The sequence below is a fragment of the Sphaeramia orbicularis genome, chromosome 16 (genome assembly GCF_902148855.1).
Source record: "Sphaeramia orbicularis chromosome 16, fSphaOr1.1, whole genome shotgun sequence".
Classification (NCBI taxonomy): Eukaryota; Metazoa; Chordata; class Actinopteri; order Kurtiformes; family Apogonidae; genus Sphaeramia; species Sphaeramia orbicularis.
Genome location: NC_043972.1, coordinates 38,318,718 through 38,338,908, shown reverse-complemented (window position 1 = coordinate 38,338,908; position 20,191 = coordinate 38,318,718). Strand labels below are relative to the sequence as shown.

Genomic DNA, 20,191 nt, shown 5'->3' with positions numbered 1-20,191 from the left:
TTCTCCATGTTTAACCTTATTTTTTTAAGTGAATTAAAAGAATTTATTATAATATTATCCTCCGTATTTTGCATTTTCAGTGTAAATCATGCACTTTCCTATATTTAATTTGCTGATCGTGTAGATGTTGATGAAAACTCATAGTAAATTCATAGGTTATTATATCAGAAAAAGAAACAAAATGAAGAAAAGTGTTGTTTTTTAGCAAAGATATCAATAATTGAATGTAAAAACAAGTCACTGTCATTTATCAAACTCCATGGGTTTTACTGATGAATCATTGTTGTTGAAGAGGATGGTGTTTCCACGGTAACTACGGAGCTTCTGAACGTCCAAATGGGTCATATCTGATGACCATGAAAAGATGACAAACTGCATTTTACACCAATTATTTAAATGTATTGATAGTATTAGTGGATCAACAGGTATTAAACATTTTATATCAGTGGATGCGTATGGTCACTAGTGGTTGTTTGGATTTTTATGGGTTAAGGCTATTAAATGTTGGGTGATTGGGTTATGATAATATATATATATATATATTTTTTTTTTCAGACAGTTTTATTTAAACTTTTTCAATACACATAACCAAAGCAAATACTCTTAATGAGTATAAACAAACCAAAACAACAATCACAAAATTAACTTTAGACAGGCAAAAAAGAGTAGGCTATTAAATGTTGTGTGATTGGGTTATGATAATACATTTTTCTGTAATTTTTTTTCCTTCTTCTTACACATTCACCCATTTTATCAGGAGGAACAAGGAACCAGGAAACGTGTGGCTTTCCGTTCTGAGGGTGGTGAGGGCAAAAGTGATGAGGGTACCCCTTTGTCCAGTCGGGTCACCATCGGTGACGACTCCAGCTTGACCATTAAGGTTGTTCAACCCTCCGATGAGCTGACCTACATCTGCCAGGTCACCGCAGGCCCTGCTGGGGTTGGAGATGGTGCCACTCAGCTCAAAGTCTTCTGTGAGTCAACCAGTGCCCTTTGACCTTAGCGTGACCTTTTTCTGGCCTCCCCCGTCACTTTCCCACCAGTTGTTGACTTATGGAATTTATGACTTGTTTGTTAGTGTCACTTCTACTAAATGTTTATTATGGCTTTGCTTGTTTGTTCATGCATACCTTAATTAACTGTGCCTAATTCCTATAATACACTTTGATGATTGCATTTCACACATATTCATCTTAACACCGTGCAAAAACCACTTAACAGAAATATAGCATCATAAGCCATCACTTGTCATGACTTTTATACAACATTGGTCTAATAGTTTTGTTTTTTAGCATGTTTAAGACTTCAGACACTTTACAGACTTTTTTGGTATCCAGGGTTGAAGAATCCCTTTGATAAATTCCCTGGAGGTCAATTAACCACAATCTAATCACTCTTGACACAATTGATGAATAGTTCAATCACATCTGTCATGTCTCATACATATCACCTTAATAACAGTCCAGATTTATCACCACGGTGCCCAGGGCTGACCCTGACGCAGGCTGCCTTGTCCTTGCCCCTCCCACAGCGAACCCTAACAGACATCAATCACAGTTTTAGCATTTAGTTGCCTCAATAAAACGAAAAGGATGTATTTGCATTTTGGATTGCACTGATCAATCATTCTAAAGAATAACTGTTTTCTTTTAGAGAATAGCGAAACAACCTCTTCTTCTTCTTTAAGAAAAGGAACTTACAAGTTACTCATCAACATTTATGCACCCAAAAGTACTGCATTTTAAAATCCCAAACCCATAAAATAATTAATTGTGAATGAGTCAGCCCTGTGTAGAGTGCATCATTCACATACCACTTCAATGAAGTGATGTTTGACAAAGGTTTTGTTAAATGCACTTAATGCACACAGTCTCAAAACATAGCCTGTGTTGCGAACCAGCTATTTCTCTTAGTCCACATTTGGCTACTTGAGTCATTTTGGGTGAGTTATAGTGTGTGCATCCTGCTTTAACTTAATAAATGTGAGTTATAAGGTCTCCAGAGGGCTGAGCATGTCAGTGATAGCCTGGTTTCAGTCTGCAGACGAACATAAGCAGTACAAAGTATATTAAAGCAAAAAAAAAGAACATCCTGCCTGTACTTTCATGTTAACTCTCTTAATATTTAAAATTCTTCAAACCTTTAAGGGGCTTAATGTGTAAGAGGAAGAGAAAGAGAGCATTTGTGGTGTTCAGTGTGTTTTGGGTGACCTACTTCTGTATCAAGTCCTCATTTTGCATCTAAATTTCTGTTCTTACATTCACAGCCTGCATTAATACATGTGAGGACAGACGTTAAAGCAGTTTGTGGTGCATTTTAGGACAAAAAAAGACAAAAAAAAAAAAAAAAACTAAAGTGAAAGGAGTGAGTGAAGAGGCATGAATATCCTCAAATATCTACTGTTTATTATTATATCTGGCCACAGCTGCAGGTAGTGATAACTTGACCTTGCATGTGAACAACTGAGCTCGAGAGCTGAGGAGAGAAATGACGCTCACACCTCTAGTTGTGTGTGTGAGTCATAGAACTGGGGAGTTTTGTTTTTGTGATTTGACCCTTATCAGCTCATGTGAAAGAGGTCACGGTGGAATTATGTGAAGCAGGATATTTACCGACCAACTTAATTAACAAGGTCATCGGGTTTGAAGATTGGCCTGCATAAGTAGTACTAGAGTATGTGTTTGTGTGTGTTTGTTTGTTTTGTAAGGTTAAAGGTACAGGCCTTTCTTCCTGTGAATCATAATGATGTAATAATATTATCTGCTTTCACTTTTCTCCCTTTTCCTCAGTTGCTCCAGAGAAGCCGGAACTTACAAAGCCATCAAGTCAGGCCATTTATATCGGAGGGTCTGAAAGCTCCGAGGTATGTAAGCAGCTGCGTTTAATCGCAGTATAAGCGCAAATATCGTAATTAACTAAATACCAAAAGCTGCACATTATCTGTTTATTATTTCTTCTTTCTTCATGTGTGACAGATCAGCAAATGTGTGTCTATGAATGGACACCCTCAACCAAGAATCATCTGGTTTAAAGATAACAACCCTCTAGCTGAGGTCAAGGACAAGACACAGGGTATGTGTTGTCATTAAAAAGATGATAGTAGGAGGAAGCATAAACCATTTTACGTCCTGAAAATGGCCCATAAAGACCCAGTGCTATTTTTGTGTCAGTTCCCAAATAATTTTTTTCTCTCTAACTGTTTTTAAGTGATTTATCACCATTTATCATAATATTATACTCTGTATTTTGCATTTTTTTCAGTGAAAATCAGGTATTTTCTCATGTTTAATTTACTGATTATGTGCTTTAATCATCAGAGTTAGATTATATTTGAGGGTTTTTCTATCAAAAAACAGAGAAAACTTAAGAAAAAGTAACTTTTTCAGTAAAATATATCATTAACTGAATGTAAAATCAAGTGTCTCCATCCACTGTCATTGATCCAACTACATGAGTTTTACTGGTGGATCAATGTTGCAGAAGATGACAGTGTTTCCACGGTAACTCTGGGCTCTGAGCGTCCAAGTGGGTCATGTCTGATGACCGTGAAAAGATGATAAACTGTGTTTTACACCAATTATTTGCATGGATTAATAGGATTAGTGGATCAGAAGTTATTAAACGTTTTAGAGTAGATGGTTTTGGTTGCTGGTGGATGTTTGGGTCTTCATGGGTTAAGTGTAAAGTCTGTTCTGTTTTCTCTGTCAGAGACCTACATGGTTCCCTCTGTGGTGAAGGAGGCCTCAGGGCTCTTCACCATCCAGAGCACCTTGTATATGCGACCCACAAAGGCAGACAAGGACTCTGTGTTCTACTGTGTGGTGGAGTACCTAATGCCACAAAACCAGATCAGAAAAAAGATGTCAGACAAAATCTCCATCAACCTTAACTGTAAGTATTGGGGCTGTAAACTGTAATTTTTATTTTTTTTTTATTTTAGAGTGTTATTTCTGAGATGTACTAGGTTACAGATTATTAGTTACCCTAGAAATCTGATAAGAAATGGAATTGTACCTATTGCGGTGTTACCTATTGGCTGAGTTCACACATCACATGTGCACAAATACCCTGAGCAGTGTCTCAGGTCAGTTCCCTCCTCTTCCTCCTCTCATTTCCTGCTTTTGGATAGTATTCTCTAGAGCTGAAATGATTAATTGATTCATCAACTCAGTTGATTAAAAAAAAAAAAAGATTACGATTTTCCTTAATTAAACTTTTGCTTCCTTAATTTTGAAGCCATTAAAAACTGGTTCCACTGTTGTGTTTCACATGGACACTTATTGTGACACACATGACGTCAGGATCAACACAGAGTGGTTTGTTTGTGTCATCTTAAGTTTTTGGTCAGTAAGTTGGATACAAATGTGTTGAAGACTGCAGTGCACATATTGTTTGTTGATTTCATTTGACTTTGTTGTTGTTTATCTGTAGTTATTTTTATATATATTTTTATGCTGCTGTTATTGTTGTATAGATATTTTTTTCTATATGCTTTTACTATTATACTTTTTGTGGTTGTTGTTTCAGCCGGTTCTAGAGTAAATGACAAGTTGTTTGTCATTGTCAGATAAGTCTTTTTCACATTCTTACTATGTTTTCACCCATTCAAATAATCATTTAATTGAATCAATTGAAAGAAAATAATCGACTGATTAATTGATTACAAAACAATCGGATCTCTGTAGCTCTACTGTCTTCATCCAGTAAAGCCTGAAACATCCTCTAAAAAGTAGTAACCACTAGAATTACTTTATTATACTCCTTTACTTTTTGATATGTTTTCAACAATTTACACAGGCATGACAGACTCGTTTAGAGCAAAGGGCACTGATATATTTGGCCCAACTTTGCAATTCATGTAAGAGACCCAGTCAAAAATGATGCAAACTTTTAGTTCATACAGTCAAAAGAATGCTAGAGCTGTAGCTCCTTAAGTCATTCTACCATGTGTTATCCAGAAATGTGACAAATGAATGCAAACATTTTAAGCAAATGACTGTTATGTTCTATAGATAAGACTTTTTTTAGTGGATAATTTGTGTGTGTGTGTGTGTGTGTGTGTGTATATATATATATATATATATATATATATATATATATATATATATATATATATATATATATATATTTATATATATATATATATATATATGTATATATATATATTTTTTTTTTTTTTTTTTTTTTGCACCTTTGTTTGCAGGAAGAACTTAAATTTCAATATCTGGTCAATAATTATCATTATTATAAATAATAAATGCTTGAAACAGTCTGTTTTAGTAAAAAAGAAAAAAAAACAGACTTGAAGTTGTTAGCATATTTATTATCAGAAACAACTGTAAATGTCCATAATGCAACTTTTTGAGATTGCTGAAATAAACTTTCATTTATTTTACATCTGCTCAAACATTCAAACATGCTTTTTGGTCTAGAACTTTTAATATCAATTATATGGCTTCATATTTTTGTTCACAGGCGTTTTTTAGCCTGTGTGGAAGTCTCTGAAACAGTGCCTTTCCACTTGTAATAGAGTCCAACATTGCTGCTGTAAAGTCCGAAAGCTCAGGATCTCATTTTTCCGATTCCATTTGAATTTTGTGGATAGCACAAACGGGTCAGAAGTTACAGTAATTGAAATACTGTGAAGTACAGAATGTAGCACTGGAGAGACTGCCATTGTTAAAGTTTTAAAATTATATCCAGATTCTTCATCTTCAGTATGAAGTATGATATTTTTTTAGGAAATGAAGTGTAATTAGGAAGCTCTGGAAAAAACATTGTGATTACTGATAAACAGGTGTTGTTTGTTGTTTGTTCTTGTCCAATTAGATCCATCAGAGACTGCAACCTTTGTATTACTCAACACCACTCCCGTCAAAGAGGGCGATACTGTCACCATGAAGTGTGAAACTGATGGAAACCCTCAGCCTGAGTTTGACTTCACTAAAGATGTATGTGTGTCTTTGATGCAGATCTGCAGAGAAAGAAATATTTTTAGTTGATTTCTGCTTTTGCACTCATTATTAAGTCTCGACACACTTCCTCTCCCTCTACCTCCACCTCTACCTCCAGGGAAATAACATTAAAGGTGAAGGGGGTCTCCTGACGCTGAAATCCGTCAAGCGCACAGATGCTGGTGAATACATGTGCCAGGCCACAGATTTCGATAACTTGGATGCTGACCTGAGTGGGAAGATTGAACTCACTGTCCAATGTGAGTAAACCAAACACACACATGAAAAAAAACCCATGAGATTTAAGTAAACAGACACGTACACAGGCACAATTTACCTCCTGTTTGTGCAATTGAAACCCTTTTTGGAGACTTTTCTTTTCATCAGTAAATCATAGAATTGAAAGGGTTAGGGCTTTAATGGAATGCTTTCAGCTGGAAGATATCCAACTCAATTTTTCACAGTTCATCAGTTACTTTAATGTTATCCCAACCACACTCCCTAATTTGATCCTATCGCACGCATTAAGTGGAGAAAGAAATTGCATTGAATAGGTTTAACAGTCTCCAAAATGGGCTTAACTTAAGAATAAGTGTATTAGCTTTGTACTCACCGAAAAGCTGAAACATGCTGGTTAGTACAGCTCCTTAAATGGGTGTTTAAAGGTGGATGTGAGGTTTCATGCCTGTTCGTCGGCTCTTTATTGTCTTTTCGCTTTGATTTTCTTTCTGTCAGACATCGACCCAGTGAGTGTGACCCCGGTCGAACCTCAAGTTGTCATGCTTGGAGACAAGGTGGAGTGGCAGTGTAAGACCAAGGCCTCTGCTGCACATACAGTTCACTGGAAGAAGGTGAGCTCCATCACTGTCAACCCCTGTAACCCTCATCCTTTTACTGGCAAAGACTTGTATTACTCAGAATACAGAAATGCCCTGTTTTACTCATCTGTCCACAGAATACTTTTTTTTAAAGGATTCCTAGATAACAGTTTAACACCAAGAATCTATCACCCCTAAATATTAACACCACCGGCTGGTGTTAAACTATGCTTCAAAAGTTCAGTCCTCCCTGACGCTCCATATTTGGACATTTTGGGATTGTACCACAGCTTTGGGTTGGCCTTTTCCATTGTGTTGTGCTATGTTTTATGATATGACACAGACTTAGTGCTTTGGATCTGAAGGTCTGAGGCTCTTTTCTCTTTACAGAGTCCCTGGTTTATTATGTACTAGCATTTTGTTCCATGGTTTAGTCTCAAAAATAAAACTACACCAATGAAGGAGATGTTCAGGTCCAATATTTTCAGTACTAATTTTAACTTTAAGTAAACTTTAACTAAAATAAGTGGTGCCAGGCACAACAAACCTCGCCCTTGCACGTATTGTAGTTCATTTTGGCATCAATCCAGCTGATGTCATCATGTCTCTGCATGTGCTGATGTCAGCATATCAGTGGCCTCTATATATGTGCCAAGTTTGAAGTAAATGGATGTTTTTATAGATATTTGAAATTTCGCCCATTATAGGTCAATGGGAGAAGAAAAAAGATTTTAAAAATTCATAAAAAATTTTAACTTTGACCTACTTTTGCCAAAATGTAACCACATCTATTTTGGGTCACTGGCAAACCATAAAGCCAATTTGGTATGAATTCAAAAAAGAGTTTTGCTGCTACAGACATTTGAAATTTCACCCATTGTAAGTAAATGGGAAAAAAAAAAAAGATTTTAAAAATTCATAAAAATTTTTAACTTTGACTTACTTTTCCCAAAATGTAACCACATCTATTCTGGGTCACAGGTTACCTATAAACCAAATGTGGTATGAATTCAACTGATAGCTTTGCTGCTACAGACATTTGAATTTCTGCCCATTATAAGTAAATGTGGAAAAATAAATAAATAAATAAATAAAAATTAATTAAAAATTGAAAGTTGGACATTTCCCAAAATGTAACCACATCTGTTCTAGGTCACTGGCAATCTATAATCCCAGTTTGGTATGAATTCAACTCAGAGTTTTGCTGCTACAGACATTTGAAATTTCACCCATTACAAGTAAATGGGGGGGGGGGGGGGGGATTTTAAAATTCTTAAAAATTTTTAACTCTGAGTTACTTTTCCCAAAATGTAATCACATCTATTCTGTGCCACTGGCAATATATAAACCCAGTTTGGTATGAATTCAACCAATAGTTTCACTGCTACAGACTTTTGAAATTCTGCCCATTAAAGTAAATGGGGAAAAAATATTTTTAAAAAATTCCTTAAAAATTGAAAATTGGACCTACTTTTCCCAAAACCTAATCACATCTATTCTGGGTCATTGGCAATCTATAGACCCAATTTGGTATGAATTCAACTAAGACTTTTGCTGATATAGACATTTGAAATTTCACCCATTATAAGTAAATGGGAAAACAAAGAGATTTTTAAAATTCATAAAAATTTTACTTTGACTTCCTGTTCCCAAAATGTAACCACATCTGTTCTTGGTCACTGGCAATCTATAAACCCAGTTTGGCTGGAATTTAACCAATAGTTTTGCTGCTAGAGTGTTAACAAAGAAACAAACAAAGAAACAAACAAACCAAACCAAAAACAATACCCCTTAACTTTACGTCACGCGACTGATGTCAACAGAAAATGCAATAGTATATGCAACATTTGGGAAGTTGCATACTCGTTTACCAGAATAGGCAGAATTTAAAACCCTGTTCAGACCGAAAGACTCCACGCAGACACACTGAAACATGCACCTTCTTGCACTGCACTGGTCTGGTCTATAACTTCCTGAAAACCTGGCAGTTTATAGCAAAGCAAGAGGAGATCATGTATCCGTTCTGTAGCGATGACTCTTTGTACTTCTGTCATCTTTACAAGCTTTATTTGTAGCCGGATAGAATCTGTAGTGTGTTAAAATATGAATGAGGATAGTGATAGTAGGGTTCTTTCTGCAGCTGCAATTCTATAATTGAAAACAGTAAATAAATAAATAAAGTAAGTAAGTATGAGGAATTTGTCCCATTTTTTCCACTATTAGGGAGTCGGTTTCACCTCTCATTGGCAGAGAAAATATTAATTATCCCCAAAACAACATTTCACCAGACAGTAGGAAATACCTGTAAATTTTATAGGTGAGCTACAGAAAAACATACACTGTATCGCTCTGCAGGTGAGCTGCAGCTGACACCATTACCGATCAATTCACACCGCTGCAGTTTTTCCCTGCAATAAATCTTTGATCTGAACTGGGCTTTACAGCAACACAATACAATGATAAATACAACACATAAACTAAAGAATAGTTCTTAAGTCTCAGAGTCGATTTGCACTGTAAGCCCAGGTAAGTTGAGTTTACTTAAAAAATTGAGGAAAGTGGTTGCCTTAAAAAAAAATTAAGTAATGATTAATGAACTTTTTAAGCACATTTCACTCACATTTAACTAAGATTCTTTAAATTAAATGTACTTAAAAAAAAAAAAAAAGTTCATTAATCAATACTTAATTTTTTTTTTTAAGGCAACCACTTTTCAAATGTTTTTAAGTAAACTCAACTTATCTGGGCTTACAGTCAGTTACTAAGAAAAGTAGCAAGTCAGCTAGCGGACACAGAGCTAAGAGAAAATTTCCATGGAACTGGTGGACAATAAAACAAAACACTCTTCTCATGGTTAAAACAGACAATTGTTGATAGCCGACAGCCGCTTAGAACTTTTTGATTTGTATCTTGTATGATAAGCACCGAAACTCCCATCGCAGCTACTCTTTGTCCGAAAGCACTGAGACTGGCATGTCCAGACATGCATGGGCAGTTCCAATGTAATCCAACTTTACTTGTAAAGCACTTTAAAAACAACCACAGTGGACCAAAGTGCTGTACAGAAAAATAAATAAAAACCAAAATAACAGAGTAAAATGCAAGAATAGATTAGAAGACACAGAACAACAGTAAAAATAAAATAATGAATAAATAAATAAATAAAAATACAGAAGAATAGATAAAACCTAAATAAAAGAATAAAATACAAGAACAGATTAAAACATAAAAAGCTATACAATTAAAAACAATAACAAATAAGAGCAATAAACCAATACCAAATAAAACAACTGAATAAAAACAATACATTCAGACATCTCACGTGGTTTCAAAAGCCAAAGAGTTGTCAATTTTCGTAGTCAAAAGAAAAAGTGGTGTGGTCATGACTAAAACTTATTAATTTAAACCCATTTAACTTAAATTTGTTCACACATTCGGCTATATCTACAAATGAGTTGACTATGCTTAATATTTTCTAGTAATGTCATCAAACTTAAATTTTTAAGTACATTCTAATTAATTTTTAAAGTATATTTGACATCTGGACTTACACTGTGGAACACCTCTATACTTATAAATCCTGTAAAAGTGTTGGTATTCAACCCTACTCCTCCTCTTGTTATGTGTTGCTCTATCATCGGGCTTGTTGCTGTTGTCTGTGTATCTACGGTGCTGTTGTGACCCCAGGGTGTGATAGGAGCTCACTGCCTTTCTGGCCAGACAGTTTGTTTGTTCTTAGAAAGAGTGATTCCTATGAGAAGTACAAAAAAAAAATGCAAGAGACAGTTTCATCATGAAGGACTGACTGCTGTTATCAGGGCGGTTTGGAAAAATGTATGCGAAGGCTCATCTTTTACTTACCCAGCACCGTTGAATAGAATAATAATAATACAATACAATACAATACAATACAAAAAGCTTTATTGTCATTACAAAATACCATTGTACAGTGCAATGAAAATGGAACCAGTGGTGATATGAATGTTTTTTTGATTGCATCTGTGTGCTTGTGTGTCTGTCCAGGGTTCGGAAGTGCTCTCTCAGGATGGTACTCTGTCAATCCAAGAGGTTTCCTATGATAAAGCAGGAGAGTATGTGTGTGTTGGAGCTGTGCCATCTGTGCCAGGACTGACAGCAGAAGCTAGTGTCAACCTCACTGTCAAAGGTAACACGATTAATCACACACACACACACATGCAGAATACAATAACAACTATCAGGCAGGTTTTACTGGGTATTGTTTTCATCAGAGGAAGGATATGGTGTAGTGGGTGGAAATAACTGTGAAGCGGAGCTGCTTTCTGCTTTGTTAATAACTCAGTTTCATTATTACAGAAGTTTACTACCTTTAATATCTAAAGCATCAGAAAGTGAAAACTTCACAGTATTTACGTGCTGGTATCAGAGCCCTTTTAGGTCTAAGTTATTATGTTTATGGTTATTAGGTACTTAAAATGTGCACTTTCAGAATAGGTTTAGAATAATGCAATGTTTTGCTCTAGTTAAAGTTGTGGGTAATTAGATATTTTGGTGTCTTCTCATTTCAATTATTTGTGCAAATGAAATGAATAGTCCATGCTTAATGAAATAAAGAGTAGTCTTCATTTATACTGTAATGTAGCATCTAATGTTGTAGTTTTTTTTTTAATTTGATTTATCATCCACAGATTTATCAGCAGATACTGTTAGAATTACCCTCTTTACATGGGACTAGTTTTATCTGTGGATGTCTGGTAATTTAGAATAATTGTGGAGGTCGTCTGTGAGCTTAATTCTGTGTGAATCTGCCATGTCTGTTATTTGTAAAGATGTGATATGATATGATATGACATGATATAATATGATATGATATGATATGATATGGTATGGTATGGTATGGTATGGTATGGTATGGTATGGTATGATATGGTATGATATGATATATGATATGATATATGGTATGGTATGGTATGGTATGGTATGGTATGGTATGATATGATATATGATTAGTCCTGTGCAAGTTGACTTCTCTGTAGCTAATTTGGTAGGATATGCAACATGTTTTGTTTCCTCCACATATTATATTCTGCCTGTTTCCTGGTTGAGGATGATGGAGGCAGCGCTGGTGATGATGAATTTTTATGAGTTTTAAATGTGTTTTAGAAGCATTTAGGCTCAATTTGCAGTACAGCATAGATATTCACTAAAAGATCAACCTGAAATCTTTCACACGAGTGACAGCTGACAAGATGTATGACAGTGACACTGAGGAACACTTTTCTGTCTTTCAACAGTTATCTGTAAGTGATGAGCTTCAACACCAAAACCAGGGAATATTGTGAGCAAATCTGAGTAAAAAACAGGCTTATTCATCACAGGTCCACAGGATGTATTAGTCCTGAGCAAATGGGACTAATGACAGTAAAATGTTAATATTTGTATCTATATGGCACTGGAGATGGGACTAATGCTGCCTTCATGTGGTATAGGAATAATGGTAAATACTAGTTACGAACTCGAAAATTGCACATCAACGCCCCCTCATGTCATATTTTCCACTGGCAAACTGGGAAAACAATTTTGATACACAAGTTACAGAGATGAAAATAACCTTTGAGCTCTTCAACATAGCGGAGAGCAATGAAAGATTAATCGCGAATGATAAACACTGCCTTTATTATTGTTCTGCTGCTGTTAGCTGATGATTTGGCACATTTATAGTATAGAAATACACAATTTGGAAAAAAAAAAAAAAAGAGGAGTTTGGATGTTCTCCTCGTGTGTGTGGGTACATGCTAATAATGCTAATAATGCTAATGATAAGTTAATTAAGCTAAATTGCCCATAGGTGTGAATATGAGAATGATTGGTTGCTCGTCTCTATATACTGTATGTCAGTGTATACATGTCCCTGTGACCCTCTTGAGGATAAAGTTCAGAAGATGAACGAATGAAAAAAAACACTGTGGCAGATTAATCCTGGAGACGTTATAAACGTGTTGCTGTGCATTAGCGTCTTTCTCAGTGTCATAAAAGCTGATGTGAGTATATGTTTGTGTTCCTTTTCTTCAGTGGTTTTGCTTCATTGTGTGTTTTAGGTCAAAACAGGGTGGAATAACAGAAAAAGACAAAGAGAGGAATTGAAGTTTGACAGGTTTTTACTAAATAAACCACTCAGAATGTACCTCAATAAGACATGTAAGATGTTGAACATGAAGTGTGAACTGGAACATACTGAATTTTGGCCCAGTAGTTTTTTTGTTTTGGGGCTCTTTTTTTCTAAATCAGTCCAGCTGCTTTTTGACATCTGGTTGAATTCCAAAAAGCAGTCAAAACTTGGTAAAAACACAACAAAAAAAGGAAAATCATGACAACACTGCAAACAACAGTAAAAACAAAAAATCATAAGGAAAACAGTGTAAAAATAAAACAGCCCTATTTTTGTAGTGAGTCAGTCTCACTCACTCTTCTACGTTTTACCCCCCATTACACAGGTGGTGGGGGGTGAACTGAGCATGCTCAGATGTCTATGGAAAGAACAAGGTGTATTCTGTCAGCACGTTTTGAAATTTTAACTATTGAGCAAAAGGATGAATTTCTGGGAATATTTAAAACAAACCATACATTCAGAACACTCACCACAGACACGTCAGGGGTTAAAGGGTTAATTAACATATCCAAAACTGTTTTTTCCAAGTAGCAGGTCACAATAAATTGTGTGTCAGCTATTTTTTAACAAAAGCACTTGAATGTAACGCACTGGTTATTTCGAATTCACTAGTGGAAAGGATCATCTTCCCAATAGCACGTGAAGGCAACACATGGAGCCGGATGTGGTTCTGGAGCGACTGATTTCCAACCCCAGCGCTATGATATAGATTAGTATAGATTAGTGTGTGTCTGTGTTTGTGTGTTCGCTCCTTTATTAATATCAAATATCCTTTCTTTTCCAGGAAAGCCAGTGATTGAATCTCCCGCTGTTGCAGAGGTGGAGAAGGAAGGAGACACGGTGACGTTGAAGTGCTCAGCGTACGGCCTCCCTTCCCCTCAGTTCACCTGGAAGCCTTCAGGAAAAGAGGTACACATGTAAAAACAGGGCTCAGACCCAAGCAAGTACAGACGTCTTGCTTTTACACAGACAAAAACACATTAGCGTTGCATTTTTTTTCCTCATTTGCAATTTACTTGAATTGCTTAGTAAACAGATGCCATTGCTGCTTTGCTTGAAGACACTGCAATTATAAGTCTATAAACCAAAGTGGAGATGTACTTCAAACAGAGCCATACTTAAAAGCATTTTCATTTGGGTCAATATGTGAAGTTACAGGCAAGCCTAAGATCTGCCTGGTAGACTGGTGTATCAAACTTCAAAAGTAATGGAAAGAGAAGGGAAAGAGACGCACATCTTAGGGCTTTGGAAAGTAATATTTTATTCTAATATTTAATATTGAAGTGATAGTTAAAAGGAAAACTCCCACACGAAGCAGCTTTAAAGAAACCTACAGAGGGAATGTACGTAGCTTCACTATTGAAATAATCCATAAAATAAAATGAAACTTTAATGACTCCACTTTCTCTGCTTGCAGTACTGATGCATGCAAAATATATATATATATATATATATATACACACACACACACACAGGGTGGGGAAGCAAAATTTACAATATTTTGAGGCAGGGATTGAAAGACAGTGTATGACCAATTAGTTTATTGAAAGTCATGAGAATTTATTTGCCACAAGAAAATTTACATAATAGAAAATGTTTTTTATTCTATGTGTCCTCCTCCTTTCTCAATAACTGCCTTCACACGCTTCCTGAAACTTGCGCAAGTGTTCCTCAAATATTCGGGTGACAACTTCTCCTATTCTTCTTTAATAGTATCTTCCAGACTTTCTTGTAATAGTTTTGCTCATAGTCATTCTCTTCTTTACATTAGAAACAGTCTTTATGGACACTCCAACTATTTTTGAAATCTCCTTTGGCGTGACGAGTGCATTCAGCAAATCACACACTCTTTGACGTTTGCTTTCCTGATTACTCATATGGGCAAAAGTTTCTGAAAAGGTATGGATAATAGTGTTAGATATGATTATGACATCAATATATGTTTGGTTTCAAAACAATTGACGTAGTGCCTGCTGAGAAAAAACAACTAAATGTTCATTGTAAATTTTGCTTCTCCACCCTGTATACATATATATATATATATATATATATATATATATATAGTAATTCCAGATTCATGCTACAGAGGTTTTTGGCTGATTTACCTTCAAACCAATACATCTTCAAACCAGATCATAAACAGAATAGCTTTTCATGGTTTTAAAGATCCAGTTTTATGCCTCCTACACAGAACCTGTTTGATATTTAGGAGTTAAAATCTGGATGTTACATTTGTACTTAGTGAACGGTAACATTGGTAAAACATTAGTGCTGCAAACCAATAGTATATATTATAGCCTTTAACTTTGTTTTTCACAAGTATTTCTCCATTTAGCCTTGTGCTTTTTAGTTTTATGTGTCCACACCAGAAGCAGCTTGACTATGTTTTAAGTTGTACATCTGACATCTAAGGCTACGTTCAGACTGCAGGCAAATGTGGCCCAAATCCGATTTTTTTGCCCATACATGACCTGTATCCGATCTATTAAAGACAGTTTGAACAGCACAGATCAGATTTTTTCAAATCTGACCCAGGCCACTTTCATATGTGGTCCTAAATCCGATCCGTATCTGATATTTTGCAATGTGTCTTCAGTCTGAGCAGCCAGGTCGCATTTATCCGACCTTTACATCATTGAAATGCAACAAATGTTACAATTCTGCGTCCTAGGAATGTTACTTCCGTAAACACAATGCGTGCTTGCGTGGTCACGTATTACGTTAGGACTTCTTTTACGCATGCAGGTTACTTCAGGGTCCCATTCAGTTCATACTCAAAACTGATAGAAGTTGCGTTTAATGTGTAATATGAATGAGCACACAGAAAAATCAGATTTCACCAAAAAATCTGAGTTGTGCATTAAGACCTGCTGTATGAACGTAGCCTAATTACTTGATGGAATCCAGGGCTGGGTTCAAAATTGGAAAATAACACGCTACATAGTGCATACATAAGCATATGTATATATATATATATATATATATATATATATATATATATATATATATATATATATATATATATATATATATATATATATATTTATATATATATATATATATATATAGAGAGAGAGAGAGAGAGAGAGAGAGAGAGAGAGAGAGAATAGATTTATGCTTACACTAGAGAATTTGAAAAGTGAAGATATTCTAATGTACAGACTATTTTGAAGTAGAACTGGTAACAAATCAGTTTACAGAATTGGACATTTTGATCTAATACTGTATCTTAAACTATAGCTAGCTCACACTTTTACTTCATTTTTCTTTATTAGTGACCCACATTTGGTAAAGTTTCATTAGCTACACTCGGGAAGCATTTTGCTTATAGACTAGCATAACAATGTATAAGTAAGATGATGTGGTCTGTGTTAGAACAACTACACTGTTGCCCATAAAGTTGGACTAAAATATTTTACCTCTTCTTATGAAATTATTGTGACAATGTGATTTATTCTTGATTGTAAAGTGTAACTGGGACTCAGTTTGTAATCATTACACCTGGTTAAAAGTTTTTACTGATGCGTAAGAATAGGAATAAAAAGAGGAATTTGTCTGAAAACAAAGTAAACAGTGTACATACATACTGGATTGTACATGCTATTTTCTCCTCTATACTATACTCTGTAGTATCCTGAATATTAATGCAGTGTACCGCACTGTCACATGACCACCAGTCTTATCACCATGATATATTATATCAATGATCTGATGATTTTTGCAGCAAATTATCATTTGTAGGAAAAAACATCATTCTTAGATCCTGCTAGAGGAGAGGTACATGTACTTGCACTTGTAGTCACTCATCTCTGCATCACATTTTTGCCTTACATTTTTGGAGTTGTGTCCTCATGTGCTAATATATGTAAACAGTGAACTCCGGTCCAGCATAGCAGGGCGCAGTAATACAGTAATTGTATGAAGTCTGGCCTGCAATTACACAAAGAGAAGAAGAAGATGACATTGTGGCATGCAGTGTATCATGCAGATAGCTTGAGCAGCATACTGAGAAATCTGTCCTGTGCAGTGAGCAGTTGGATACCTTTAATAGACTGTACGTGATATTCAGTTTTATCACATACTCTATACTACACAAGCCCACATGTGGAGGTGCAGCGCTCCCCTGGGTACAAAACCTGTTCTATGTTATGTATCTAACATGTTCATGTATGAGAAAAAGAGAACATCTGTGAAGATTTCCCTTAAGTGTGTGATGCAACCTGATGTCAAACCTAAAACCCAGATTAAGAAGAACACCACAGATTTATAGCATACACCAAAGTTATTAGATTAGATTACATTACATTACATTACATTACATTACATTAGATTAGATTGGATTGGAGTGGATTGGATTACATTAGATTAGATTTGATTAGATTGATTAGAGTAAATTAGATTAGATTAGATTAGATTAGGTATAACTTTACTGATCCTTTGGGCAGAACCCACAAGAAATTGAGGTTCCAATAGCAGCAAATAACAATAGAAAAACAATAACTATAAAAAATAGAATGAAAAATTGCAATTACACATTGGAAAATACTAGTAGAACTAGAAGCACTCGGAGAGCGCAGACCTCCGCCAAGGCTGATCAGTGGCGCCCCCCGTGGGCCCCCCCACCCCCGATCACCACCAAAATTTAATCATTTCTTCCTTATCCCATTTCCAACAAACCCTGAAAATTTCATCCAAATCTGTCCATAACTTTTTGAGTTATGTTGCACACTAACGGACAAACAAACAAACAAACAAACAAACCCTGGCAAAAACATAACCTCCTTGGCGGAGGTAATCAAGTAGCAAAGTAATAATAATAATAATAATAATAAGTAGTGTATTATTCATATATAATATATATAATATTATAACACAGTATAGTATGTAATAGAAGTAATGGAAGTGTGTCAGTAATTATTGTAGAATGCTCCTTTTTACGTCTTCTCTTTGTTGTCTTCTTCCTCCCTCCCCCCTCCCTTCCATTCCTCCGGTGCTGCCAGTCCGTATCACCAGAAGGTAACAAGATGGTGAGCACCATGACCCTAAAAGCCACAGCCGAGGTTATGAAGAACGGGGTGATCTGCGAGGTCTCCAACGAGCACGGAAGTGATAGCGCGGTCATGGGGGTAGCACTCAAAAGAGGTCAGTGTCAGCAGATGACAGCAGTGATTGTGTTGTCCTATCCCCCTCCCTTCTTTTTCTACTGCTTCATGTTTTCTTTCTCAGAAAATGAGATTTTAGACCTCAACAATAACCTGAGAAGAGATATTTGTGCTCCATAAAGTCCAGCCTGAACCTCTTTATGTTCTCTTCTCTTACAGCACTTGTCAACTCCGACAGAGGTAGAGCCTTCTCCCTCCTCCTCCTCCTCTCCTCCCTCCTTTTCTCAGGACTCTTTGTTGTACAGACCCTGTAATTTAGAAATCCCCCTTCCACCCACCTCCTCTTGCCCCTTCTCCCCTCCATCATACACACACACACACACACACACACACATACACACACACACGTACACACCTCCCTGGCTGTACTGTAATCTTGTATATTTGCCCTCTTGCTACCGAACACTGTGGATATTGTATATTGTTATTCTTCTTCTCTTGTCACCTTTGTATGATGTCTGTCCTATATTTTGTGGATGCTACTACAACTTTTTGTGGCCCTTTGGGGACAATAAAGGATTCTATTCTATTCTATTCTTTACTTTCCTCTCTTTGTTTCTTCACTCAGTGTCTCCTTTTTGGTCACCTCTTCTTTCCAACTGCCTTCTTGTCTCTTGTGGCTTTTACCTTCCGTCGTTTCCACTCACCGGGTTGCTGTGTGTAGAACTTTAGCTTTTGTGTGCATATGCTTTAAGTGGTGTGTGTTTGTGTTATATGGTTGTTGCTTTGCTATGCTATAAGACTGAGAAACTCTCTTTTTCTCAAAGTGCTGCTCTCTGGAAACCCTGTGCTTAAAGGTCTGTATTGCTAACCCTTTTGACTTGTGTATGGTGTATGTTCGACACTGTAAGTTACTGTGTGTGTATTTATGTCTGTGTGCACACACAGGTTAATGTATTTGTATTTACAAGAGCTACTGTGTGTCAATACTTGTATTACTGTGGGTGTGAGGACAGGCTTTAAAGTGAGACGTTTGACAAAATATGGAGGTTTTCTTACGGGGATTTCTTTTTTTGTTGTTGTTTTAAGATCAGTTTAAGTTCAGCTTTTTTAAACAGTATTCAAACATGCAAGTCGTCCATGCTATGTGATAGTTGTTTCTCTGTGACTACGTAAATATATGAGGTAAATTTGTTTTGGAGCCTGACAGAAACTTAAATGAATGCATTGTATAAACAAATATTTGGGCATTTTTGTGGTTATACAATAGATAAATGGTTCTCAACCTGCTTGGCCTTAGGACACACATTTTTCCAAAGTCATAAAATTACAACCCACTTTTATGGGATTCAGAAGTTTTTCTAAAATGTAAAGTAGTGTAAAAATGTATGTAGAGAAGTGACTCTAAAAATAAACTGAGTGGGGGTCATGACTGCACAATTGAGTTTTCACATAAAGTATGTCATTTGCAGAACTAGCAGAAAATAGTGTGTTTTTAGTCCCTTTAGTGTCAGTGTTTATGAATCTATAGTTAACTCACTCAGGGACATATTTGTGTTATATCTCACCTATAAGATCTTTCAATCAAATATTTGCTCTTCCATGATAACCACCAGCTACTGCAGACTTTGATATCTGTCAAAATTAAAATCGGATGTTAGATTCTATTCAAAATAATAAAAAGCTATTTAAAAGCTCTTTTTTAACTATACATTTTACAGCTCATTTGGAATTATGTTGATTTCTTTAGGTGGGTCTTTTTTAAATGGTTAAAATATATATACTTTTCCAAAGCAGTACAGCAAAGCAGAACATTTCTGTGGACTTTTCCAAAAATGCTGGCCATCATTTAATGTGGGCAATACACTCACTGTGAATCATCTGAACAGGTTTTATGAAGTATAAAATACTTCATAAAACCTCAGTTCAGATGATTCATGCTCACTGTTTAATTTGGTAATAGAGTCAAAAACTGAACATGAATTAAAAAAAAGTCACGTTTGTTTAATTTATTCATTCATTTTCTGAACAGTTAAATCTTTGAGGGGGTTTCCAGGGATGCTGGGTCTTATCTCAGCTACCTACACCCTGGACATGTTGCCAGTTCATCATTTTTAATTCATAGGTTTAATCAGTAAAGTGAGAGATAAAAAAAAAAAATAAAGTCAA

General features: G+C 35.8%; 1 protein-coding gene across 2 annotated transcripts in view; it reads left to right on the top strand.

The window, feature by feature from the left end:
* Nucleotides 1-20,191, top strand: part of LOC115436226 (basal cell adhesion molecule-like) — a 77,608-nt gene that overhangs the window by 48,030 nt on the left and 9,387 nt on the right. The window contains exons 3-14 of one of the 2 annotated variants that reach the window (XM_030159016.1): nucleotides 758-974; nucleotides 2,790-2,863; nucleotides 2,976-3,072; nucleotides 3,709-3,891; nucleotides 5,830-5,951; nucleotides 6,073-6,214; nucleotides 6,690-6,805; nucleotides 10,796-10,937; nucleotides 13,705-13,829; nucleotides 17,921-18,062; nucleotides 18,242-18,262; nucleotides 18,850-18,879. In XM_030159016.1, the coding sequence (XP_030014876.1) occupies nucleotides 758-974; nucleotides 2,790-2,863; nucleotides 2,976-3,072; nucleotides 3,709-3,891; nucleotides 5,830-5,951; nucleotides 6,073-6,214; nucleotides 6,690-6,805; nucleotides 10,796-10,937; nucleotides 13,705-13,829; nucleotides 17,921-18,062; nucleotides 18,242-18,262; nucleotides 18,850-18,879 (1,411 nt within the window). The remainder of the gene's footprint in view (nucleotides 1-757; nucleotides 975-2,789; nucleotides 2,864-2,975; nucleotides 3,073-3,708; nucleotides 3,892-5,829; nucleotides 5,952-6,072; nucleotides 6,215-6,689; nucleotides 6,806-10,795; nucleotides 10,938-13,704; nucleotides 13,830-17,920; nucleotides 18,063-18,241; nucleotides 18,263-18,849; nucleotides 18,880-20,191) is intronic. The other variant, XM_030159017.1, reaches the window with a different exon arrangement.